This window comes from Rutidosis leptorrhynchoides, chromosome 2 (assembly GCF_046630445.1).
Source record: "Rutidosis leptorrhynchoides isolate AG116_Rl617_1_P2 chromosome 2, CSIRO_AGI_Rlap_v1, whole genome shotgun sequence".
NCBI classification, from domain to species: Eukaryota; Viridiplantae; Streptophyta; class Magnoliopsida; order Asterales; family Asteraceae; genus Rutidosis; species Rutidosis leptorrhynchoides.
This window is the reverse complement of record NC_092334.1, coordinates 587261882-587288145: the sequence shown is the minus strand read 5'-3', so window position 1 is coordinate 587288145 and position 26264 is coordinate 587261882. Positions and strand designations below refer to the sequence as shown.

Here is a 26264-nt window from a genome sequence, read left to right as displayed (position 1 = left end):
TTTAACCTTGTCGATAAAATAAAGGTTATGGTTTGTTTTTAAAAACGAATGCAGTCATTGAAAAATGTCTCATATAGAGGTCAAAACCTCGCAACGAAATCAATTAATATGGAACGTTTATAATCAGTATGAACGGGACATTTCAGGTCGCCCCCTTGCGGCTCCGCGGTGAGCGGTTAGGCGGGGTAACGTCACAATCCAAACGGTATACTAATATACACGTTTAATAGAAAAGTTGTGTCCAAACATTTTTTTCGTTAAATGGTGTGACTTTCCGTCAATTGATTTTCCCGCCAAAACAAAATGTTGTACCCTTTCAACTGAATTAGACTATATTTTCCTCGAGGAGAACAACTTATGCTTTCATATGAAAAAGAGAAACATTTCACACTCTGACTAATACTCTGATTTGAATTGTTATTGGCTACAATCAAATTGATTTATTGTCTTATTTCAATTGAGATTTCGTGCAATCCAATTATCCAAGACTTGTGAGGGTCGAAATACTTAATTAGGAAAGTGATTCACAATTTAAAAAACGATCACGGATTTTCAAATTATAACCAGTTTTCTAATAGTTTACCGCCTCTGTACTTGTGACTACTACAACATATATAGCCAGGAAATTGTAATGAGTAATTAACAGACTTTTGAATGGAATAAAAAACATGCCAATAAAAACGTACTAAAGGTTTCATATAGGGTGATGATTAGTACACCATTAATTTTTAGCCATACACCACCAAACATGCCATACACCACCAAACATGCCTTACAGTATTGTACAGTACAACATCATAATGCATATTTGGTGGTGTATGACTAAAAACCAATGATGTACGAACCACTCCCCTTCATATATATTGGGCATTTTTAAAATTAAAGTAATGCGATTATTCATTTCTATTCAAGACTGCTAATAGACTAATAGACGAGATTTTTCAATAGTCTGCCTACGGTCGCCGCACATAAAAAGTTCTAAACGCTGGATATAAAAACTTCTTCAATTCAAAGTCTTTTAATATCTACGACACAAGAGCTGTTCTAGCTCAGTTGGTAGAGCGCGTGGCTTTTAACCACGTGGTCGTGGGTTCGAGTCCCACGGATGGCGTTTACTTTTTTTTTGTTTTCTTCCTTTAGTTTTTGGCTCCCGGTTTCTTACAACTTGATGCATCATTTTATGTTTCAACGCATTTTTTTTTTTTTTTTTTTTTTTTTTACCTTTTTGTCATCTCTTATCCCTTATTTATATGAAACTAACTTGATGTTTACTAAAAGTCTAACACATCTATAGGAACTTTAAGAATGGGTTGAAACAACTTTTGTACCTTTAGCAACTTTAAGAAGTGAGTAATTACTAATTGGTCTAACTATACTATGGATAAATTTTCTTGTGTACAATCTGAATTTTCTATGATGCAACAAATCGATAATTCGGTATCTGCACATGAAGCAGAAACCATAAGGGTTTTTAGCAACATATATATTACTTTTGGTATTGATCATACATTCATTCATAATCAATATAAAATACATTCCTATTCCTAATATGTAGTAAATTCATGTTGATATACATATAAAACAGTTTACTAGTTATATCACGAACAAGTTATAATAATCTCTAAAACAGCTTTGCAAACGGAAATCGCTCAAACATCATCTATCCATCCATCCAGACTATCATGGGCACGTGCAGTAGTGCACCATTTAAAAAGCATAGAGTTTGGTCAAAGTCAAACTTTTTTTTTTTTCTTATTTTTTTTCAATATATCTATTTTCTGTTAGTGCTGTCTAGATGTAGAGGCTGCTATCAAAATTCCTAATGTCAACGATAAGATTTGTTAATGTCAAGTTGAATACAAAGATTATTTTGCTTCAATTATTCAACTTTCATTCCCATTTGCAGTTTCTCGTGGAGATGGTCCACGTAACCTGCCACAAGTAGCAATAAGAATCTTACATATTATATCTATATATAGCAAGCATCTGTTATTCATTTTCTTGCAAGAAAAACATGCAAATGAACACTAAAACACACTATTCTTTGTTGCATCTCATTGTTTTGATCTTGGTAAGAGCGGGTCAAGTTTTATCGAATAATACCGATGATGATTTTTTGAATTGCTTAATTCTCAATTCTGATAATGCAACATCAATCTCTAAAGTAATATACAGCCCAAATAACTCATCATACACATCAGTCTTACAGTTCTCTATAAATAACTTACGATTCATATCACCCTCAACTCCAAAACCTCGTTATATCGTTACACCAACCGACGAATCTCAAATCCCGACACTCGTTTCCTGCTCCAAGAAATACGATTTAGAGATCCGAACGCGTAGTGGGGGCCATGATTTCGAGGGGTTGTCATATGTATCACAAGTCCCATTTGTGATTCTTGATCTCAGAAATTTAAAATCCGTTACAGTTGAAGTTGAAACCGCAACTGCATGGGTTCAAGCCGGTGCAACTTTAGGTGAACTTTATTACAATATCGCGCAAAAAAGTCGAAATCTTGGATTCCCGGGTGGTATTTGTTATCAATTAGGGCTCGGTGGACACGTGTAACACCGGCCATTTTTTTTTTTTTTTTAACACACAGCGGAAGACTTTATTAACAAACACACTATAAGTCGCGTCATTACATTAATCTGAGTAATTAAGTTTAAGTTTACACAACGGTGTTACGTTATTACAAAACATTATTTATACAAAAGTTCACATCAGAGTTGGGTTGTCAAACATGTCTTCTGCATCCATACCCATCCCGACTAGCAGTACCTAAACCTGCAAAGGGGGAAACATGTGGGGGATTAGCGCACCGCTAAGTGAATGGAATCTATCTAACAGATATAGCTTAAGCCACACACAAGCTATATACATCAACAATACCTGCTAACTACCAACTAGCATACAATAAGACAATACGAGGATCGGCGGCTTGTACGAGCACACGACTCCTAGCTGATCGGGCCTGAGTCTACCGATAGTCCCTGCTACTCAATTCACAGTATAGTTATCCAGATGCAGGGGGTGCATCGTTCACACTATACTCCACAATTAGTAGCCTATGGACCCAACCTCCCCTAGGCACGGTTGACCTCATACGGACTCTAACCTCTCCTAGGCACGGTCTCGAGTCCCCAGTCTCCCTAGGCCCGACTGGTGCCATTCACACAGTGTACACGTAATTCGCATACAACATCAGGCATACTATATTATTCTAACATGGCAATTTCTACACTATGCATGGTAAAAGAGTCAACCACAGTAGCATGATATGCTACTTAAACTCTATCCGTAGATAGACCCACTCACCAATTACCAGCAACTGCTCAGTTATTATTTCTGAGCTTCCTCCTTGTCCTTATCTCCTGAGAACAGCAAAAACCAAGTTAGAATAGTGTTCCCATCAATGTTAGACACACGGACAGCGAATTATAGCAAATTAGTAAAAATTTGCGTCCGCTAAAATTTTCATGTTTAACACTTGTGCATTTTCAGAATTTACATCCTGAAAATCATAAAAACACACGGACAGCATAACGGCTAAAAATCAACACTTAGTAAAAATTTCACTGCCTAAGACCATCGGTCGATGGTCCCATCCATCGGCCGATCGTCAACACACCATCGGTCGATGGTCTCCCCCAATCGGTCGATCGTCAAAATTACATCAGTTGGTCAGAAGTCATACACCATCGGTCGATGGTCCTATCCACCGGCCGATCGTCCCTCACCATCGGTCGATGGTCAACGACCATCGGCCGAAGGTAGTTCATCAGCTGCAACAGCAGCAAAGTGACGGGTTTCAACCCAAAATCACCAAATCTCGACTTTAGACACGTTTTTGACCTCAAAACTGAACACAACTCGTACACTAAACTTTTTGGAACATAAACCCACAACATTCAAACACAAACAACATCAATTTCTACCAATTTGACACAAAACCCCATTTTCATAAAACTTGACTAAAACACCCATTTTGACACTGATTTGATCACGAAATTAAACAAACTTTACCTTGTTAGAATCACAACAACACAAGGAACGATTTGACACTAAAATCAAGCTTCAATTCGAGATCAAATGATTTAGGGTTGAGATGGAGATGGTGAAGTTTAGGTTAGGTGAATGTGTGAGTGAGAGGAAAGTTCAGGAAACCTCAAGAAAAGAGCTGGTCACTAGCTTATATTTGTGTTAAAACACAATACCCCATCACACACGGGTATTTACCAGTTATCTGATATCTTTCGCACAAGATTAGGTAACCCAAACGAGGTCCAATTAAAATAAACAAACATGTTCTGGGACCCTTGTCACAAACTGGTCACAACAAAATTATAATAAAACACTAATAAAATAATAAAAAAAAGGCACTTAAGACTAAGCACAAACCCTCAGGGCAAAATAGGCAACTTACAACTAGCCCGGATTTCAGTCTGTTACAACACGTTAGTGGTGGAGGGTACGGTGCATTGTTGAGAAAATACGGTCTTGCAGCCGATAATGTCGTTGATGCTCGATTCATCAACGTGCATGGCAAGATTCTTGATCGAAAATCGATGGGCGAGGATCTTTTTTGGGCGATTAGAGGCGGTGGAGGTTCGAGTTTCGGGATCATTCTTTCATGGAAAATAAAGCTCGTTCCGGTCCCGGAATTGGTAACAAAATTCTCAATCGACAGAACACAAGAACAAAATTTAACCGAAATTATCTATAAGTGGCAATTTGTTGCACCAAAGATCGATAAAGATCTTGACATCAGAATTCTAATGTTCAGTGTGGTTAATCCAAGTACAGGAAACCGAACGATTAGGGCAACGTTTGATACGGTATTTCTCGGTGGAACCGATCGGTTACTTCAATTGATGCGGGACGAATTCCCGGAATTGGGTTTAACAAGAGAAGACTGCACCGAAATGAGCTGGGTTGAATCGGTTAAAATTGGTGCAGGTTTCGTTAACGGGGAACCTTTGGAGGTACTTTTGAATAGAACTGCCCAACCGAAAAATTCTGTTAAAGTGAAATCAGATTTCGCAACAAGTCCTATTTCAAAAGACGGGTTTGAAGGTATATGGAAGTTTTACAATGATAAAATAGAAGCTTTTATGGGACTACTCGTGTTAACTCCATACGGAGGGCGAATGGATGAGATTTCGGAATCAGCGATTCCATTCCCGCATAGAGTCGGGACGTTATACATGATTGAATACGTGGTCGCTTGGGATGGGAATGAAACATCACCGCATATAAGTTGGATTAGAAGTTTATATAACTATATGACTAGTTATGTTTCGAATTCGCCAAGAGAAGCGTATTTGAATTATGATGATTTGGATCTTGGAGTTGGTAGGACCTACGAGGAAGCAAATCGTACATGGGGTCCGAATTACTTTAAAAATAATTTTGACAGGCTTGTTAAGGTGAAGACAATGGTTGATCCTGATAACTTTTTCAAGCATGAACAAAGTATACCTACAAGATCCTAATGGCATAACTGTCTTGAAATGCAATTCTGCAATATTAAAATAAAAACCAATTATATTTATCAAGGTTATCAATAAATAGTAAGATATATCTTGCCTAATTTTACCTATTAACGGCGGTGACGAAGATTATAGTCTCTTGAAATTGAAGTAGTGATTAAAGCGTCTTTAGGGAGAATACAGTTAACGTCTTCCAATTCATCTTCGGTTATATCAGCGTCAACCCAAGAAGACCATTCAACATCACTATCATAATCATCACATAACAGCTGTTTATTTTCTTGGATAACGTTAACCTTCTCAATAAAAGATTGTAGCATCTGATGGTTTAATTGCCTTATAGTCCCTGTTTGCTTTCAAAAAACACAATATACTAAGGCTGCATTCTCGAGTTTTTTTATGGAAGAAAGGAATGGATATGAAAGGATAAACTGCTAACTAATGATTCTTGAGTTTTTTTCATAAATGAAAGGGATGGGAAGGAAATGGTTAGGGCTGAAAACACATAAGCTTTTACAATGAGTTACAATTAGCTCAATATTGGGATGATAAGGAAGGAAAACCAAATAACTCTATAATTTTTTTATTACTATAAATTTATAAATAAATAAATAAATATATATATATATATATATATATATATATATATATATATATATATATATATATATATATATATATATATATATATAACAAAAAGTTTTTCTTAATTGTGGTTGAAAGTTATTTATGAATTGTATATGTATAGATTATATATATTATTTACAAATTATAATTATTATTATATATATTAATTATATAATAAAATACCTATTACTAAATAAGATACATTGGAAACTATTTTTTATATTACAACAAGATTCTATTACTATATAAAAACCCACTAATTTTTTTAACAGATTTATGTTTCTGTTTGCCGCGAGTTAGGTTTTACCGCCATCACCGTTCAACTCGAAATAATTTTACGAACTAAACGCAATAAATTGTATTCGACACGGAGCTTCGATGCACTATCATGGAGCATTTCTTTTTACCAATAAATATGAAAGTGATTAGAATTTACAGTTTAAGTCTTTAAATATTTATGAACACACAAATATAACTATTATAATATTAATTATACATGACGACTCCTCCGAGTACTATTACTTTGCTGAAATGACTAACAACTTTTCTCAAATTAAATTCACGGGTTTCACTTTTATTCAAAAAATAATTGTATATAATAATAATAAAATAATATAACTTAGACTTTACTAACGTTACGTTCCACGACAAATTTTCAATGTACTCATATTTTCTCTAAATATTACGTAGTATATAATTTATATCCAATTAAAAACATATTAATAGTGGGGAAAAAATTGTAGACATTAAGTTACTAACACCACCCAAAACTACTTTTAAAATTTGTCAACACCACGGGCTCTTAAACTCAAAAGAATTTTTAAAATTTGTCAACAACACGGGCTCTTAATAATTTTTATAGTTTTCTTATTATTATAGTATCGATATTTACAGATAAATATGAACTGCAAATTACATTTTTTTGCACGGTTTTTTACACACCCGTGCAACGCACGAGCTCAAAAACCTATATATATATATATATATATATATATATATATATATATATATATATATATATATATATATATATATATATATATATATATTGTTCGTAAATTTATAAATATGTGTAAGACCAAAATTATTGCTCTTATTTCTATCGTTCCTCTTTTGTTATGTATTCTACATCGTCAAAATTTTCAATTTTATTGGGTCTGCAATTTTGTTACAACAACATATCCAGATTTAGGTCAATGAAAAAAACCCTCAGTACACATATTCTGATTTCTCCATATTCCTACACAGATCAACCACTTTTAAAAGATCAAACGCCATGGCAGAAAATCAATTGCAAGTAGCTTTCGTAATTAATTTTGCAAGGATTAATTTTGCAAGTAATTGTTTTATTTCTTTTCCCTTACTTTCTTTGCAACTCGAAACTACATACTATTTATTTTGTATCACTTTCCTTTCCATCTTTTTTCTCTCTTTCCCATACCACCCCATTCTTTTCCATTGAAAAAAAACTCGAGAACACAGCGTAAATACTAATACTAAATAATATTACTCCGTATAAAGCAGCTTCTAAACGAATCTGTTTGAACGAAAATGTAGTTATCTTTACCTGTAAGTATAAATGGTATACAGGAAGTTGACATGAAGCGAGAAGCACAAATATTAACCTAATGATGCTGATAATCCAGCATTGTTGTTCAATCTCATTTCCATACTGAAGTATGAGTTCCTGTTGTTGACTTTGACCAAGCTCAATCAACTGTCGCAAAGTTCCCCTGCAAAAAATGTATGTTAATAAATAAGTATCTAGTAGATACTTATTTACATATCAATATGGAAGTGGCAATTTAGACCCATTTAACCTGAACCCAAATTACCTGCTTACTTCGAGTGCTTGGGACTGAAAATCTGTCATGGTCTTAAGAACCTCAAGGGCATCAGCTTAACTTTCAAGAAGTTGTTTTTGCCTATATAAAGAAGTTTATGATATGTTCCCAATATCACCAGCTTTGTTTTGTAAAGTATCGATTTTCATAAACATAGCATCTCCAACTTTAACAAAATATTTTCCGATTTCAACTGCTTTACAACTATTTTATTAATTTCTTCACCCAATTCACCTGGCTGATTCATGGAGCATTGCCATTCCTTCATCCATCTTTTCGTTCATTTTCACTTGTTGGTTGCGTAGTTCTAATTGAAAATCTGCTATTTTTAGGGACTGCTCTAAACAGATTGTGAATGTTCTAACCCAACATTCACACGGTCTTCGACATTTTTTGATGTTTGGGCCACTTGTTGTGTTTGAACATCAAGAGAAGATAAAAAGTCATGAATATGATCTGAACTATGCGACAGACGCTCTGCTTGCTTTTCTATGATCTCTGCAAATTCAGCAGATCTTTTGAGTTCATTCACCAACCTTTTTGGTTGTCTCTTAAATGCATCAGTCCTACAAGTCAAAATACCAAATTAAAAATCGATTGCAGTCACATTCGTAACGCGTTGACAACATCGTTACAGAACTCGAAATTACTCCTCGGCAAGCACTTGGTTTTTGCAACCTGGGAGTACTCGGGATTACATGGAAAACAGTCAAAATCGGTCAAAGTCAAACTAGGTCAACATACCAGTACTCCCTGAGTTTCCGAATACTCCCTGAAAAGCCCCGACCGGCCAACCGAGTACTCCGGATTAGCAATTCTTGCAACCTTGGTTGACAGATTCTTCTTGAATTATAAAACATGGCCACTAGAGGTAGATCATTATTAAAGGCCACTAGACTAGACCCTTGCCCACATGGCCACTAGAGGTAGAAATTTCAACCCAGATTTCAGAATGGGTCAATTCTCGTTATCTTTCTAAAGGTAAAATAACGATATTGGATAAAAAAGAAAACCGTCAAATAGGCTCTATGGGTCAAATGTCGAAAGTCACAAAATTTACTTAAAGCATTATTCTCCAAACCATTTTATTCAAAATTGGATCATTATTGAAGTAATATTGATTCATAGATGGCCTAATATAGCGTAAAAATGTAAAATGTAAGGAGCAAAGCTTGACCCATGGTATTTCAGTCCTTACCAAAACCTGGCTTGGCCTAGCATCAATTTAGCCCGTTTACGCAACTAGCCCAACAAGTTGAGGTGGTCGGTATTAATAATTAGAGTGGTCTGTACAAAAAATTTCGAATTTGCCACTATCTGCAAAATGCCTTAAAATGGACTTTTCTATAAATTAACGACCCCTTCGGGACTCCATTTGTTTATGGGTCCACGTGTGCATTGGGTTTGTTGTTGTTGTTGTTGTTGTTGTTGTTGTTGTTGTTGTGTGCATATTTGAGTTAGAGACAGAGAGAAACTCACTGTAACTGATGGCAGATAGTATTCGTCTCGGGATAAAACTCAAGACAAATCCTATGAGCCTCCTGATCTAGTTTACGACACTCAACCATCAAAGATTTTTTATCGCAATAAGAAAACGGAGACCTTCCAGTTTCCTTTTGAAGACAATCACTCGGATGCCAAGCCAGCCTAGACCGTTGTTCATCACTGGCTACAATCTCTGAGATATATACCTTTTACATATGTTAGAGAAATGGGTCCAAGACATAACACAACACTTCTCAAGATTAAATAATTAGTACTAAGAGATGACAAAAATGACGAAAACAATGACCTAAAATCTTGGCATACTTGTAACCACATCGAAGGATATATAACTCAATCAACATATAGTTCGGTTCACTCAAATGGAAAGTTCAGATTTTTAATGCTTCCAAAGGGTGTTGAAAAATTTGAAAGCAAATGTGTAACTTTATTTTAATCATTTTGAGCAACAAAGTAAGTATCACATCACATTATTTATCCATGTAAGCACTTTATAAAAAGCATGAATATTCACTTGACATACAGTATTAAAATCATTTTGAGCTCCAAATAAGTTCATCTATGTCAATATGATTATCACATAATCTTCAAATTTCAAAAACAATAAACACCCAATTACACTTTTTTACTTTCTGGTACATTTAGATTAGTACGGGGTATCATATAAATAATTTGTGTACTTACAGTAAAATGTTGGGTTTATAAACTGAGGATGAAACCGGTGGAACAACCATAAAATCGAAAAGTTACGTTCGAATTTGAAGAACAGAAAGAAGAAGCCACCTCGTAATTCGTAAAATATGTTGCAATTGCGACGGTTCAGGTGTCATTTTTCCGGCGATTAAATGTCTAGCCGGTTGAATACGACGGCGGAAAGCAGGAAACGTAACGCCGCAGGTATTTTTTGTAATTTGTTACAAGTTAGCCCTTCAAATATTCTTAATTTGTTAGTTTTCTCCATTATTTTCAATCCTTTAACTTCCTTTACTTTCGTCCTCGTTGTAACTAACTTAGGGTGTGTTTGGTAGAGTAGCTTATGAGAGCTTATAGGAGCTTGAGCTTATGATTTTAATAAGCTCCAAGTAATAAGCTTCGTTTGAGAGACATAAAAAGTAGAGCTTATGAAAAACATAAGCTCTAGAAAAATAAGCTACTTCTTGTAGCTTATGAAAAAAAGTAGAGCTTATGAACTAGAAAATATGCTCCAGCTAGTTTACCAAACACTTATAAAAAATAATAAGCTCTAGCTACCAACTTTAAAAATAAGCTCCAGCTCCAGCTATAGTCCATAAGCTCCAGCTCCAGCCAGTTTCATCCAAACACACCCTAAAACAAATACAAATACAAATACAAATACAAATACAAATACGAATGAAAATATGCTCTCAAAGTTTATTTACATGTATTTATTATTATTATTATTATTATTATTATTATTATTATTATTATTATTAAAACAGCATTTAAAACGAATTGACTACAAGTTGACTAGATCTATCTATCTATTTGAACTATCTATTGAACATGGGAGGTGATCCGTACACCACCTTATTTTTGCCATACACCATCAAAATAATTATTTGGACATTTTTACTCTTCCTTTTATTCACCACCAACTCTCCTTAACTTCTCAAAGAAAGGGTAGAAATGTCTAAATAATTATTTTAGTGGTGTATGGCAAAAACAAGGTAGTGTACGGATCAACTCCCATTGAACATGGTGATAGGGAGTCCTAAACAAGAATCTGATAACCTTAGTTATCACCCACTGACCAACGGACAGATAAGACACACAAAGATAAAGATAAAATAATGTGCAAGAAACGTAAAGAATAAGAAATTTTAACGTGATTATGTCTAATCGTTAAATCTAACGATTAGTTTATTCCACAGCTAAACAGAGAGAGTTTCTATTGATATTTTCGTAGGTGTTACAGATACAATGAGAATAGGGTTCCAATTTATAGGGCAAAAAACGAATCCTTTCCTAAAATCGAAATAACTTGCTGGCTACGCTCAGGCTCGCGTTTCGTGAGCATACCCTCGCATTTCGCGAGACCTTCAAAACGCGAAATTTATATCCAAACGCGACCAATGTGACAGAACTCGGTATATCACCAAATCACCAGGCTCACAATCCGTGAGCTCTTCCTCGCGATCCGCGAGATCTTCAGGTCTAGAATTTGTTTTCATTTTCCTCCGTTTAACATCTTCAAACCCAACATAAACAACATCACACAAACTCTAAACAAACAAGCATTGATAGTGTGGAACTTGAAACATTTCGAAGAAATCGTAACTCACCTAACGCCTACACACATAATATGGGCAAAACACTCGGCATTGAAGACAATGAAATAACCATGGTTTGTAGTTTGTGTTTAACATTAAGTGCTATCATCATTGAATGTCTCCATGGACCGTAACTATAAGATCCCTTTAGTTTCTTTGATATCTGGGTCCATTCCGGATCACATGTTGATATAGGAGAAGTGGATGATGTGGTGAATTGATGTCTCTTAAGCTATGCTTGAAACGGGAGTAGATAAAGTTATTCGTTGCATATTCGGTAGATAATTGGTGATTAGGTCAAAAAATTGAGATGAAAAGTTATTACATTACGTGCATTTGAGTTCTATATATACAACAAGCTATATAACTAACTCGTAACAATCTAACTGAATTGTAACTAACTTTAGCTACAATAATAATATACTCTGTATTTGAATTAGGACACCAAAGTTTCCATGCTGTTAACTCATGTAAGTAATAAGGACACCAAAAGGTTCATCTTATTCGGTATGTTTTCTGTAACAAAAGTTTCATATGTAATTTGACATGCCTAGTCAAAGTAACCATATACATGTACATAAAATATATATTTATATATATTATATATAACTAGAAAATAGTTCTGCCACTTCGTTGGCCATAACACCGGGAAAAAAAGGAAAACAAATATATATAAAAAAAGAAAAAAAAAAAAAAAAAACAAACAACGTTCATCGGCTCTGGGTACTGTTCATCGGCTCAGTGGCTCGGCTTACTATTCATTGGGAGAGCCTGATATACTTATTGAAAATGAAAATTATAGGGTCATAATTATATTATATAGGGTCATCTGTAATTTGATTAAATCTCATTATATATAAATATAAGTATATTCTGATTAATTAAGACATCATCTAACAAGTATGCATCTACATAGTAAAATATGACTATCAAATAAATAAATAATAATAAATGTTTTTTTTAGTTTAGAGTCGTTACAGTATGCCTTAAAACATTACTATAATCAAATCACAAAAAAAAAAAAAAAAAAGAAAAAAAAAAAAAAAAGAAAAAAAAACTATCGACGTTTGTGGCGTTTGTGACGGAGATTGTAATCACTTGAAACTGAAGAGGTGGTGATTGCAGCAACTTGTGGTTGCATATAGTCAAGATCTTCCAATTCATCTTCGGTTATATCAGCATCAACCCATGAAGACCAGTCCACGTCACTATCATAATCGTCACAAAACTGTTTATTTTCTTGCATGCCGTTAACCTTCTCGATAAGTGATTGTAGCATCTGATAGTTTAACGTCTCGTAGTCCCTGTGTGCATTCGAAAAACACATTTTGATTATAAAATAAGTTTTATTATAGCATACCAATTAAAAAACAATGCTAAAATCAATTTAAACAAGTTTCTGTACCTGTATATGTAAACGGCGTACGCGAGCTGACATGTTGCGAGAACCAAGAATATTGACCTAATAATGCTGATGAAAAGAGCTTGTTGTTCCATACTGTTGCCGTATCGAAGTACTAAAACTTCAATCAGTAATGTCAAACATAACCCTGTTTCAGAAGATTATTTTGTAAGTATAAATATATAAATACAACACTTAAAAGGTGAAAAAAAGATGATTAATAAACATACCTATGTATAGCCTTGATCTAACACTGTATGTTTGCTTTGTACCCGTAAACATATACAACGTGAATATGATGAAAGCGTACAGTAGGAAAGCTTTCATGACTCGCGATTCCAGCAAAATTGCATTGTGCAGAGCGAAAAGTTTATCAATGGCAAGAAACATGCCTGCTTGTTTTGACTCAAATGTTTCCTATTAATGATATAAAAGCTATTTAGATTAATACATATATATACAACAATGACAATAATATTATATATAAAAAAAAAGGATAACCTGAGCTGCCAGTATGGTTTTTGAATTCTGAACAAGATGATCATGAGCGTTCTTAAGTTGTTCCTGCCTTTGTATCAGTTCCTGCTGTTGTGTACGACCAAGCTCAATCAACTTTTGCAGAGTTCCTCTGCAATCAAATTTTAAAGTCAATTTGTATATCTATGTCAGTTTAAGGTGGCAATTTGGACCCATTTACATAAAAAAGAATTATAAAACCTAGAAGAAAACAAAGATGAAAGTTGCCAAAATGTCAATTTAATACACAAAATGTCCTAATAGAAGATATTCAATATCATAGTTGATTTGATTTATTTTATTTACTTAAAACTAAACAGTTGACGCGTTACCCAGTCCACCCGTTTTGACCCAAACACAACTTACCTGCTTTCTTCTAGTGCTTGAGACTGAAAACTCGTGACTGTCTGCAAAACCTCAAGCGCTACATTCTGATGTTCAAGAAGTTGTTTTTGTCTGTCCAAAGACGTTTCCGTAATATTCTCGATATCATCAGCTTTGTTTTGTAGCGTATCCATCTTCATAAACATTGTATCTCCCACTTTACCGATTTCTTTTTCGATTTCAACCGCTTCGTTTCTTAAATTCTTCATTTCTTCACCCAATTTATTCGTAGATTCATTCAACATAGTCATCCCTTCATCCAGCTTCTCGTTCATATTCAGTTGTTGTGTTCTCAGCTCCAATTGAGAATCGGCTATTTTAACAGATTGTTCATAAACCGACTGTGAATGCATTAAAACGGTACTAATGTGCTCTTCGACGTTTTTTGATGTTTGAGCAAGTTCTTGAGTTTGAACATCGATCGAAGATAAAGAATTGTGAATATGAGCGGAACTATGTAACAGACGGTCTGCTTGCCCTTCTATGTTCTCTAACTTATCCTCTGCAGATTCTGCAGTTTTTTTAAGTTCGTTTACTAATCTTTCCGTTTGTCTCTTGAATGCATCAGTCCTACAAAAATTGAAGTTTTAACTTTAAATTTCCTTCCTATGAATATATAAACTATTTTTTCTCCATTATTATGAATACAAATCATGCTATTTCCTAAATTATTCTCTTTATACATAATTAGATTATAAAAATCATAACTACTACATTAGCAATAGGGGGTATTCATCGATTCGGTTTTAGTTTCTTCTGGTTGCTCACTTCGATTTGTTCGGTTTTGACAAATTTGGAAGCAAAACCGAACCAAAAACTGAATTCGGTTCAGGTTTAGTTAAAACTGAAAAACCCGAAAAATCATAATTAACCACAATAATCTCAAAAAATTGATTTAAATTCGACATTTGATATTAAAATCGATTTTTCGTCTGTATATATTAATAATTTAATCATATTTTAATGAAATTTGCTAAAGACAGCCCTTAGGGCTGTCATTAATGTGCATAAAATGGTTGTACATGGTGGTTACACATTGACTTCATAGTGGTGGTTATTGGATTGTACAACCATTTTATGCACATTAACGACAACCCTAATGGCTAATGTGATCACTTATGAGTTTGTGCAGATATGAATATGAGAGAGAGACATACTGTAACTGGTGGCAGATTGTATTCGTCTCAAGATAGAATTCAAGATAAATGCTATGAGATTCCTTATCTAATCGTTTAGAACAATCAACCATATGAGATTTCACATCGCAATAAGGAAACGGGGCCCGCCCAGTGTCCTTCTGAAAACAATCCGTAAGATGCCAAGCAAGCCTTTTCCGTGATTCTTCACTTGCTAAAATTTCTGAACATCCTGCAAACAAATTCTGATACGCATTTTGCCAACAAGTATTTGATAACGCAACCTTTTCTTTCGCCTTTTTCACCAACGTCATCCCTTTTTCGCTATGGAAACCTTCCATTGAGAATTCAGCAACGATATTATTGGATGTTTCTGAAGGTTTTTCATCAGCATCAACTTTTTTACTTGAGAAAAACGACCAACTGAAGGACTCGATGCTTTGCGAGAACAACACAAGAATCCATAGGATAATGAGAACAAAATTCTTATAATGTCTCATTGGATCCAATAAGCAACAATTGTAACCCTGTGCAAAAATTAAAGTTAGTCAGTTAGGGGTAAGTTCATATATAAAAAAAATGCAAAACTTATAGGGAAAGATTGTTGAATTAAAAAATGATTAACAAGTTTGGCTGTGGTCGAAAAAGGAAGAGGATTGAACAAAATAGTAACGTATACTTGTATATATATATTTATATGGAAGCCAAATTGAAACTACATTAAAAATATTTGTCCCTTTTGGGTGAAGAAAACAGACATGATATCGTACCGATTGAATAGTGACTGTAAAATCAAACAGAAAACCAACAAATATTCTGTAATGAATCCAAAACAAAACAATTAGTTTCTCGTAATCAATCATGAATCAGTATAGTTCGTAAGAAAAATACGAACAGCTACAAGCGATGAAAACGATAGCCTAAACACACTAAAGAATAAAACTCAACCAACTTACAATTCAGTTCACCCAAAAGAATATTTTAATTTGTCCTATTTTTACAGTATAGTAAAACTGCAGCCACATATGTACCTTGTTTGTAAAACTTTGAGTAACAGATATCAATCAATATGTACCTTATATGATAGATAATTGTTACATAATCTTCACCTAGTAATGACAACATCAACAAAATTAAACACCTTCCTTACTAGCCCTTTTTATAAACTTTATAAGCATTTAATGGTCAATGTGATACATAAACATCAATAACATTCAAACAAACCAAATATCAATCAATATTAATTTGATTCAACATAAGCAAAAACGGTCACGAACACTTCTTCAAACTTCATATTAAATCGAATACCATTAATTTAATAATCAATTTAAAAGTACACAATGTTTGTAGACGCATTTGGTGTTCAAGTAAGAAATTTGGGTGCTTACAGGTGATCGTTGATTCATGGGTAACGGTAATCAAAGAAAAAATTACTGATGTTGTTGTATGGGAACAACGATAAGAACCCGGTTCGAGAAGAAAAATATTGGCAAAGGGAAATGGTTTGAGTGGGCGTGACGGTTGGAATTCCATGTTCCGGCGGTTAATGTGTGTGATCAATTGGAAACTGGGTTAAATTCCTGAAGTCAGAAGAATCACTTATTTTATTTTATTTATTATTATTATTATTATTTTTTGTTAGCAAAAAAATATCGATATATAGATTTTATTCCGATAATAAGGATTTTGTAATCAAACATGTATTAAACCAAGTCTCGCGCTTAGAGGACTTATTACATGATGTTTTACCTTCTATTAAGGAGTCAATATTTGAGAGTGTTTACTCGTTTACTCAAAAAAAATAAATAAATAAATTGTATATAATACTACTCCTATAAAATATTTTAACTTTAATGTTAGTAAAATTCTAAAAATAATTAAGGTTTTGAGAAATAATAAACTCAATATGAATATATATTTTCACAAATATGTTTATGACAGGAACCATCAAACTCTTTCACAATACAGCTAAATTATAAATAATTCAATAAAAAGTATGATTTTAATATTCCTAACATTATTATATTACTAAAATTCACTTTTTCAAAATAATCCTCAACTTTGATCAAAATACAAATCGGCTTCCAAAACTATAAATTCACTATTCCTAATATTATTATATTACCAAAATCCACATTTTCTAAATAACATCTCAACTTTGGTCAAAATACAAATCGAATGACCCCCCTACTTTAGTCAAAATACAAATCGGTCCCCCGACCAGAATTTCCAAAAAAATCTCACGGGGCATATCTTCTCGCTCGCCACGAGTTAAATTTTCCCAACAATACCATTGAACTCGAAATAATTTTACAAACACAACGCAACTAACTACTCACAAAACAGATGCCTTTTAAAAAACACTAAATGATTTAGGCCACCTTTCATACACATTGTTTTTTTCCCAAACACTTGATTTTCCATTAAGCCTGCTTTGGAGTTCTTCTGCGAAGTGCGGGCTCCTTAACTTGTTATTAATCATTTGGTTATAAAAATAATTTAATTATTATAGTTAATACTCCGTAGTTAATAGTTAAAATTATACTCCGTATATATTTAAATAAAAACTAGTGGAGGAGCCCTCGCTCCGCGTCGGGACTCCGTTTCGGATATAATTTGTTGTGTTTGGTTCGTAAAATTATTTCGTGTTTAACGGTTATGTCGGTTAAACCTATCTCAAGTCGTACGAAAATTTAAAAGCGGTTAAAAATTTAGGTGGATTTGTTGGGGAGTTTTATGGAAAATAAAGAAGTTACGATTTGGCCCTTGAACTTTAACTTTGGACCCCTATGGAGTTTACAGTTTTTACCCTAGAAATTTACATTTGACGCCCTAAAGTTTATAATGGTTCTCAATGTTTAGTGTCGTGTCATTGTGGATACAACCTTTTTGCACGACATATAAACGATTAAAGCATGAGAAAGAACTATTCATAAAGCCTTTGTCTTTTAGAGATGTAGAGAATAATATATGTAGAGAATAATATATATATATATATATATATATATATATATATATATATATATATATATATATATATATATATATATATATATATATATATAATGAATTACGTAGTTAATTTATAATAAGAAAAAAAGTTAAACAATAATAAAGTGAAAAATTATGTGGGTGATTTAATAATAATAATAATAATAATAATAATAATAATAATAATAATAATAATAATAATAATGAATAGTTGTTACTTAGTAAAAATTATGGGATCGATTTATAATGAATGAGAAGTGTAATGGTTAAAGTATAAAATGTGAAAGTTATGTGGTAAGTTTGTAAAAACTATAAAGTTAAGTGTTATAAAGGGCGAGATTGGATTGTGAAAATATAAAAAGTTTGAAGGGTGTTTGTGAAATTATTGGGGGTACTATTCATTTGCTCTATATCATTTAGATATATAGAGTAATTTATAATAAATGAGAAGTGTAATGGTTAAAGTATAAAATGTGAAAGTTATGTGGTAAGTTTGTAAAAACTATAAAGTTTAGTGTTATAAAGGGCGAGATTGAATTGTGAAAATATAAAAAGTTTGAGGGGTGTTTGTAAACTATTGGGGGTACTATTTATTTGCTATATATCATTTAGATATATAGAGTAATATCCGTTATTTAGAAAAGCTTTCAAATGTTTATTTTTTTCTTAAAGAAACTGATGTAGTTTATCAAATACTTCGGAGAGAGCTAGTTTTTTTACATCACTAAGATCCACTTTAAAGGAAGCGTGTTGCACCATGTGTGCTCCCAACACTTGCCCAACACGCCATAACAAGGCGTGTTAGAGGGCTTTTTTTGTGGCGTGCGTGCAACCAGCACGTAGAAGCATGGAAGCGTGCAGCCTTTTTTTATTTTTTGATTGGTTACTTTTTTCTTTTTGATTATTTTTTATTCCTTTTTTCACCCAACTTTCAATCAGATTTTAACACATCATCCAACACGCCACTCAATGCTCCACCCCATTATTTACCAGTTTACTAGCACGCTCATCAAGCACCTCACCCTCACCCAGCAACACGCCAACACGCCCCTTCAGGGATAAAGATGATCTAATAAGTCATTTTATTATGGTTCTTCTTTTTTTTTTTTTTTTCCTTAAAAACTCTTTAAGAGAAACCTTTAATTTGGAGATGCTCTCGACGATTAGAAAATTAGGTAAAATTTACTATCGAAAAACTTTTTTAAAAGAATATATTATGTAAAGACTAATCAAATATTCACCATCATGGATTTTTATACGAATATATACGATTGTCCCATCTCAAGACTTAAAACTCTCAACCTATGAAAAGACTAACTTGATACCGTTAAATAATGAAACGATAAGATTTATCTACGTTAGTGTGAAAGAAATGTTTGAAAAAATGTATGCGTTAAAGGTAAAATCAACTTCACAAATGCTTTTTACACTGAAATCTTAAAATATTTTGAGTATAAAAGTACTTCGCTAGTCCAGGTCTGCTGGCACAATAATGGAATGATGGAGCTAATCTGTTTGCTTGTGTAGGAGATGACCTCGGCTAGGGCAAGAATTTTTTAGTGGATAGAGTGTCATGATTCGTTTAAACATAATTCAATTGATAAATTTGAATTTACGACTTCGGAATCATTCGAACGTAACTGATATAAGAGTTTCAGCTCATACCGTTCGAATAAGTTAATTCAGTTTAAAGCCAAATTTAAATATTATTGGGAGTTGATCTTTATATACTACATATTCAAGATGTACGATACAATATTTTTAAAATATATTTAGTGATGATACTCCGTATATATGATTAAAAAAGATGGTCATCAGACATCACCCCTTTACCAAACGTCGCGTTCCCTTACCACTTTTCTAGTCAACATCTTTAAGCTAAAAACCAACACATAATTATAAATTGTGTTTTACATTTATAGAACACATGCAATTACTTTGAGTTTAGTGTTAATGCTAAAAGTATAAAAGCATACAAAAATTTGAAGGAAATAAATAAAAATATTTGCCCAGTTTCATTTTATAGATGAAAACTCAAATCAAAACTTAATGCTTTGTTTTACTATTCGTATAAACAACATGAATAAAGATATGAGCGGAAATCAATCAAAAACGAAGCAACAAAAAAGGTGTACACAATATTAAATACCTTTGTCTATGAACGATGTTGTTTTGTTCGTACCAACGTGTTAATAGTAGGATCAGAGATGAAGCTTGTGGAGAAAAGTAGCAATAAAATTCTTATCATTCAATTAAAATTGTCATGTGACCTCTATTTATAAGCTACATACATCATTACAAAGGAAATAAAATAGGCCCAATAAAATATTACGAATTATGTAATTGTATCTGATATTTTGTTACCAAAATTTTAGTTATATTAGTTAGTTCCCTTGACATGCAAGCTATATATTGTAGCCTAAAAGTTATCATCACTATAGTGATATAACTGTATCTGATATTTTGTTACCAAAATTTTAGTTAAGTTAGTTAGTTCCCTTGACATGCAAGCTATATAATATTGTAGCCTAAAAGTTATCGGTATTGTTCGAAACTTCGAATTGCAAGTTTTATATTCTAATTATCAAAAGCTACTTTCTTAAACAACCACTTGTGAAAATAACAAATAAATAATTTTAAATAACTCGTTTATATTTATATACGTAGTATTTATTACACTATCTTGCTTTTCAAAAAAAATAATAATAATAAATTATTTATTACATTATTATTATTATTATAACTATAATTATAATAATTATAATTATGTTATAATAATAAGAATAACAATATTATATATATGTGGATAGTCAATTTTTTACCAATACTTAGTCAATATTGGGTAGCTTTATTTTTGTATAAATAGTCATGTATTACAAGCTAAAACACTTGCACCATTTCTCACACTTACAAAGTGTTTTCTTTCTTTCTCTCCATTATCATCTTTGTTCTTACACTTCATTATTAGTATTCTTAATCAAGAATCAAACCACTAAAGGTAGTTATAAGCCTACTGAATTATAGCATAAATCAAACCACTAAAGGTAGTTATAAGCCTATTGAATTATAACACGTTATCAGCATGAAGTGCTCCGTATAATCAAGGTTTATCTAAGCAAGCACAAGTCACTAATCAAGGTAAGAAATTCTTTAACGGTATCTTCTATTATTTATTAGTAAGGTAAATATTATTATCATCATAAATAAAATTATATTTATGTAATCTAACTTTTATTAACTTCACTAACATTTATATTTATGTTATTTAAGTTATATATGGTCGGTTATACCGCCTGAATTATATTTATGTAATCTAACTTTTATTAACTTCACTAACATTTATATTTATGTTATTTAAGTTATATATGGTCGGTTATACCGCCTGAATTATATTTATGTAATCTAACTTTTATTAACTTCACTAACATTTATATTTATGTTATTTAAGTTATATATGGTCGGTTATACCGCCTGAATTATATTTCTGTAATCTAACTCTTAACTTCACTAACATTTATATTTATGTTATCTAACATTTATGATTACTTATGCAATTAATCATTATTTATTTCATACATACTAATGTTTATTCTTAAAATTTATTATTTATGCATAATATGTCTATTCTCTTAATCTTCGCATTTATACTAAACGTATTTATACTAAATGTATTTATAGTAATCGTATTTGTACTAATAAAATTCTTTTATTAAAATTATTATTAATACAACGAGTACATAACAGTCGTTAACGTCAACTAACGACGTTACAACGGTCATATATACTGATGTGTGCTAGGAAATAGTATTATTTTTATAACGAAATACTATTAAATACGATACAATTTTACACAAGATATTTATTTATTTATAGAATGGATATACCTAAACCTTGCTACAACACTTATAGGTAGTGTACCTAATCGTACAGTAGTGTAGTTTTTAGTAAGTCCGGTTCGTTCCACAGGGATCTTCTAAACAAGCTTAACGCTATATTTTTAACTTATAAAAAATACAAAAATATATATAAGTAGTATTATTATTATAAAAGGGGGTTTTTACCGTTTAATGACCGGTTTGTCGATTTTAAAACTTTAGTCGCAGTTAAAACCTAATATAAAATATTAAAAATAAATATAACTTAATTTTAAGCGTAAAGTAAATAGCGATAATGAAATTGCGATAATTAAAAAGTACGATAATTAAAAGTGCAATTAAATAAAATGACAATAAATAAAAGTGCGATAATTAAAAGTGCAATTAAATATGAAAATAAAGGAATTATGCTTATTTAAACTTCCGTAATCATGATGTTTGACGTGTTGATTTTAGTTTATTCCCATGGGTTAATTGTCCTTTGTCCTGGATTATTTAATATGTCCTTCTGATTTTTGTCCATAACAGTCCATCAGTCATAAATATAAAGTGCGAGTGTCCTCGTCATTTTATCCTTATATCCGAAGTCAAATATTCCAACTAATTGGGGACTTAAACTGTAACAAGGTTTTAATACTTTGTTTAATAATTACACCAGGATATCGACTGCGTGTAACCCAAGGTTTTAATACTTTGTTAACAATTACGCCAAGTGTCCTTGTACATAATTTCACCCCTGTTTTAATAATTCCATAGACTATTAATCTATTCCCGTGTCCGGTTAAATGAACAATTATTCGTACATATAAATATCCCGCCCATCGTGTCCGATCGAGTGTATGTGGTTATTTATAGGTACGTCCAATTGTAAATCTTTATATTAAAATTAACAAACTATCATTTATTTAAACAAATATAAAGCCCATTAATAGCCCATAGTCTAATTTCCACAAGTGTCGTTCTTTTGTCCAAACCCCAATTATGGTACAAAGCCCAATTACCCAATTTTAAATATTTTAGTCCAACATCATGATTACTTCGTCTTAAATAAGCATAATAATAACTTAGCTACGAGACATTAAATTAAAAATAACATTAACCATAACTTACAGTGATTAAAAATAGCGTAGCGTTACACGGACAGAATTTTGACTTACACCCTTACAACATTCGCTATCATACCCTTATTATTAGAATTTAAAATTAAAATTAAAATTAAAATATAATATATATATATATTTACGTATGAAGGAAGAAGAGAAAAAGATGGATATATGTTCAACCAAAACTGCGAATTTATAGGCATGTGGGCTGTCACCTACTGCCATGCGATCGCATGTATTTTTGCCTTCCAGGCCATGCGATCGCATGACCACTTTTTCCAGCTCACATGATTTGTTTTCTTGTTTTGCCGACGGTTTATAATAATAATATAATATATAAATAATTTATAGAATTATTTAAATATTATATTATATTCGTGTGCATAGTTGACTTGTAATTTTTAGTCCGTTGCGTTGAGCGTTGAGAGTTGACTGAAATGTCCCGTTCTTATTGATTAAAAACGTTCCATATTAATTGATTTCGTTGCGAGGTTTTGACCTCTATATGAGACGTTTTTCAAAGACTGCATTCATTTTTAAAACAAACCATAACCTTTATTTCATAGATAAAGGTTTTAAAAAGCTTTACGTAGATTATCAAATAATGATAATCTAAAATAACCTGTTTACACACGACCATTACATAATGGTTTACAATACAAATATGTTACAACAAAATAAGTTTCTTGAATGCAGTTTTTACACAATATCATACAAGCATGGACTCCAAATCTCGTCCTTATTTAAGTATGAGACAGCGGAAGCTCTTAATAATCACCTGAGAATAAGCATGCTTAAAACGTCAACAAAAATGTTGGTGAGTTATAGGTTTAACCTATATATATCAAATCATAGTAATAGACCACAAGATTTCATATTTCAATACACATCCCATACATAGAGATAAAAAATCATTCATATGGTGAACACCTGGTAACCGACATTAACAAGATGCATATATAAGAATATCCCCATCATTATACATGTATTCTAATATATTATGTAATCTTGGGATACCATAGACTCGTATGCAAATGTTTTGACATATCATATCGACCCATGTAAATATATTATTTGGAACAACCATAGACACTCTATATGCAGTAATGTTTGAGTTAGCTATACAGGGTTGAGGTTGATTCCAAAAATATATATACTTTGAGTTGTGATCTAGCCTGAGACGTGTATACACTGGGTCGTGGATTGATTCAAGATAATATATATCGATTTATTTCTGTACATCTAACTGTGGACAACTAGTTGTAGGTTACTAACGAGGACAACTGACTTAATAAACTTAAAACATTAAAACATATTAAATGTTGTAAATATATTTTGAACATACTTTGATATATATGTACATATTTGTTATAGGTTCGTGAATCGACCAGTGGCCAAGTCTTACTTCCCGACGAAGTAAAAATCTGTGAAAGTGAGTTATAGTCCCACTTTTAAAATCTAATATTTTTGGGATGAGAATACATGCAGTTTTATAAATGTTTTACAAAATAGACACAAGTACGTAAAACTACATTTTATGATTGAATGATCGAAATCGAATATGCCCCTTTTAGCTTGGTAGCCTAAGAATTAGGGAACAGACCCCCTAATTGACGCGAATCCTAAAGATAGATCTATCGGGCCCAACAAGCCCCATTCTGGAATTTGAAATGCTTTAGTACTTCGAGTTTATCATGTCCGATGGGTGTCCCGGAATGATGGGGATATTCTATATGCATCTTGTTAATGTCGGTTACCAGGTGTTCACCATATAAATGATTTTTTTATGCATATTGTATATTATTGAAAGATGAAATCTTGTGGTCTATTATTATTACGATTTGATATATATAGGTTAAACCTATAACTCACCAACATTTTTGTTGACGTTTAAAACATGTTTATTCTCAGTTGATTATTAAGAGCTTCCGCTGTTGCATGCTAAAATATGGACAAGATTTGGTGTCAGCATGTTTGTATAATATTGTTTAAAACTGCATTCGAGATTTACTTTGTTGTAACATATTAATATTGTAAACCAATATGTATTGGTAGTGTGTAAGTGTGATATTTTTAGATTATCATTTCTGGATAATCTAGGTGGTGTCCTTTTAACCTTGTCGATAAAATAAAGGTTATGGTTTGTTTTTAAAAACGAATGCAGTCATTGAAAAATGTCTCATATAGAGGTCAAAACCTCGCAACGAAATCAATTAATATGGAACGTTTATAATCAGTATGAACGGGACATTTCAGGTCGCCCCCTTGCGGCTCCGCGGTGAGCGGTTAGGCGGGGTAACGTCACAATCCAAACGGTATACTAATATACACGTTTAATAGAAAAGTTGTGTCCAAACATTTTTTTCGTTAAATGGTGTGACTTTCCGTCAATTGATTTTCCCGCCAAAACAAAATGTTGTACCCTTTCAACTGAATTAGACTATATTTTCCTCGAGGAGAACAACTTATGCTTTCATATGAAAAAGAGAAACATTTCACACTCTGACTAATACTCTGATTTGAATTGTTATTGGCTACAATCAAATTGATTTATTGTCTTATTTCAATTGAGATTTCGTGCAATCCAATTATCCAAGACTTGTGAGGGTCGAAATACTTAATTAGGAAAGTGATTCACAATTTAAAAAACGATCACGGATTTTCAAATTATAACCAGTTTTCTAATAGTTTACCGCCTCTGTACTTGTGACTACTACAACATATATAGCCAGGAAATTGTAATGAGTAATTAACAGACTTTTGAATGGAATAAAAAACATGCCAATAAAAACGTACTAAAGGTTTCATATAGGGTGATGATTAGTACACCATTAATTTTTAGCCATACACCACCAAACATGCCATACACCACCAAACATGCCTTACAGTATTGTACAGTACAACATCATAATGCATATTTGGTGGTGTATGACTAAAAACCAATGATGTACGAACCACTCCCCTTCATATATATTGGGCATTTTTAAAATTAAAGTAATGCGATTATTCATTTCTATTCAAGACTGCTAATAGACTAATAGACGAGATTTTTCAATAGTCTGCCTACGGTCGCCGCACATAAAAAGTTCTAAACGC

At 32.4% G+C, this 26264-nt stretch overlaps 3 protein-coding genes and 1 non-coding gene across 4 annotated transcripts; 2 read left to right on the top strand and 2 right to left on the bottom strand.

The window, feature by feature from the left end:
* The first annotated feature begins 1038 nt into the window (after window positions 1-1038).
* Window positions 1039-1111, top strand: TRNAK-UUU (transfer RNA lysine (anticodon UUU)). Its single transcript has one exon. It is a non-coding gene; the product is annotated as a tRNA-Lys (tRNA).
* Window positions 1112-2014: 903 nt separating this feature from the next.
* On the top strand, window positions 2015-5827 carry LOC139894247 (tetrahydroberberine oxidase-like). The gene is made up of 3 exons (XM_071877449.1): window positions 2015-2566; window positions 4270-4274; window positions 4467-5827. Exons 1-3 carry the CDS (start codon window positions 2015-2017, stop codon window positions 5497-5499), a joined length of 1590 nt encoding a protein of 529 aa, XP_071733550.1. The 3' UTR covers window positions 5500-5827.
* A 1869-nt stretch (window positions 5828-7696) lies between these two features.
* On the bottom strand, window positions 7697-11662 carry LOC139889892 (protein GAMETE EXPRESSED 1-like). The gene is made up of 4 exons (XM_071872805.1): window positions 11588-11662; window positions 9447-9658; window positions 7959-8533; window positions 7697-7856 (listed from the first exon to the last, which is right to left on the bottom strand). Exons 1-3 carry the CDS (start codon window positions 11660-11662, stop codon window positions 8308-8310), a joined length of 513 nt encoding a protein of 170 aa, XP_071728906.1. The 3' UTR covers window positions 7697-7856; window positions 7959-8307.
* Window positions 11663-12818: 1156 nt separating this feature from the next.
* Window positions 12819-16044, bottom strand: LOC139889890 (protein GAMETE EXPRESSED 1-like). Its single transcript, XM_071872804.1, has 7 exons — window positions 15970-16044; window positions 15221-15726; window positions 14046-14633; window positions 13665-13791; window positions 13394-13580; window positions 13167-13311; window positions 12819-13065 (listed from the first exon to the last, which is right to left on the bottom strand). Exons 2-7 carry the CDS (start codon window positions 15697-15699, stop codon window positions 12819-12821), a joined length of 1773 nt encoding a protein of 590 aa, XP_071728905.1. The 5' UTR covers window positions 15700-15726; window positions 15970-16044.
* Between the last annotated feature and the right edge of the window lie 10220 nt (window positions 16045-26264).

Coding starts and splice junctions, on each gene's coding strand:
- LOC139894247 (XM_071877449.1), top strand. CDS start 2,015: ATGCAAATGAACACTAAAACACACTATTCTTTGTTGCATCTCATTGTT.
- LOC139889892 (XM_071872805.1), bottom strand. CDS start 11,662: ATGAAAACAAATTCTAGACCTGAAGATCTCGCGGATCGCGAGGAAGAG. Junction 9,659..11,587: donor ATTGTGAGCCTGGTGATTTG/GTGATATACCGA, acceptor CATATGTAAAAG/GTATATATCTCAGAGATTGT. Junction 8,534..9,446: donor ACTATCTGCCATCAGTTACA/GTGAGTTTCTCT, acceptor TTTGACTTGTAG/GACTGATGCATTTAAGAGAC.
- LOC139889890 (XM_071872804.1), bottom strand. CDS start 15,699: ATGAGACATTATAAGAATTTTGTTCTCATTATCCTATGGATTCTTGTG. Junction 14,634..15,220: donor ACAATCTGCCACCAGTTACA/GTATGTCTCTCT, acceptor CAATTTTTGTAG/GACTGATGCATTCAAGAGAC. Junction 13,066..13,166: donor TACGCCGTTTACATATACAG/GTACAGAAACTT, acceptor GAATGCACACAG/GGACTACGAGACGTTAAACT.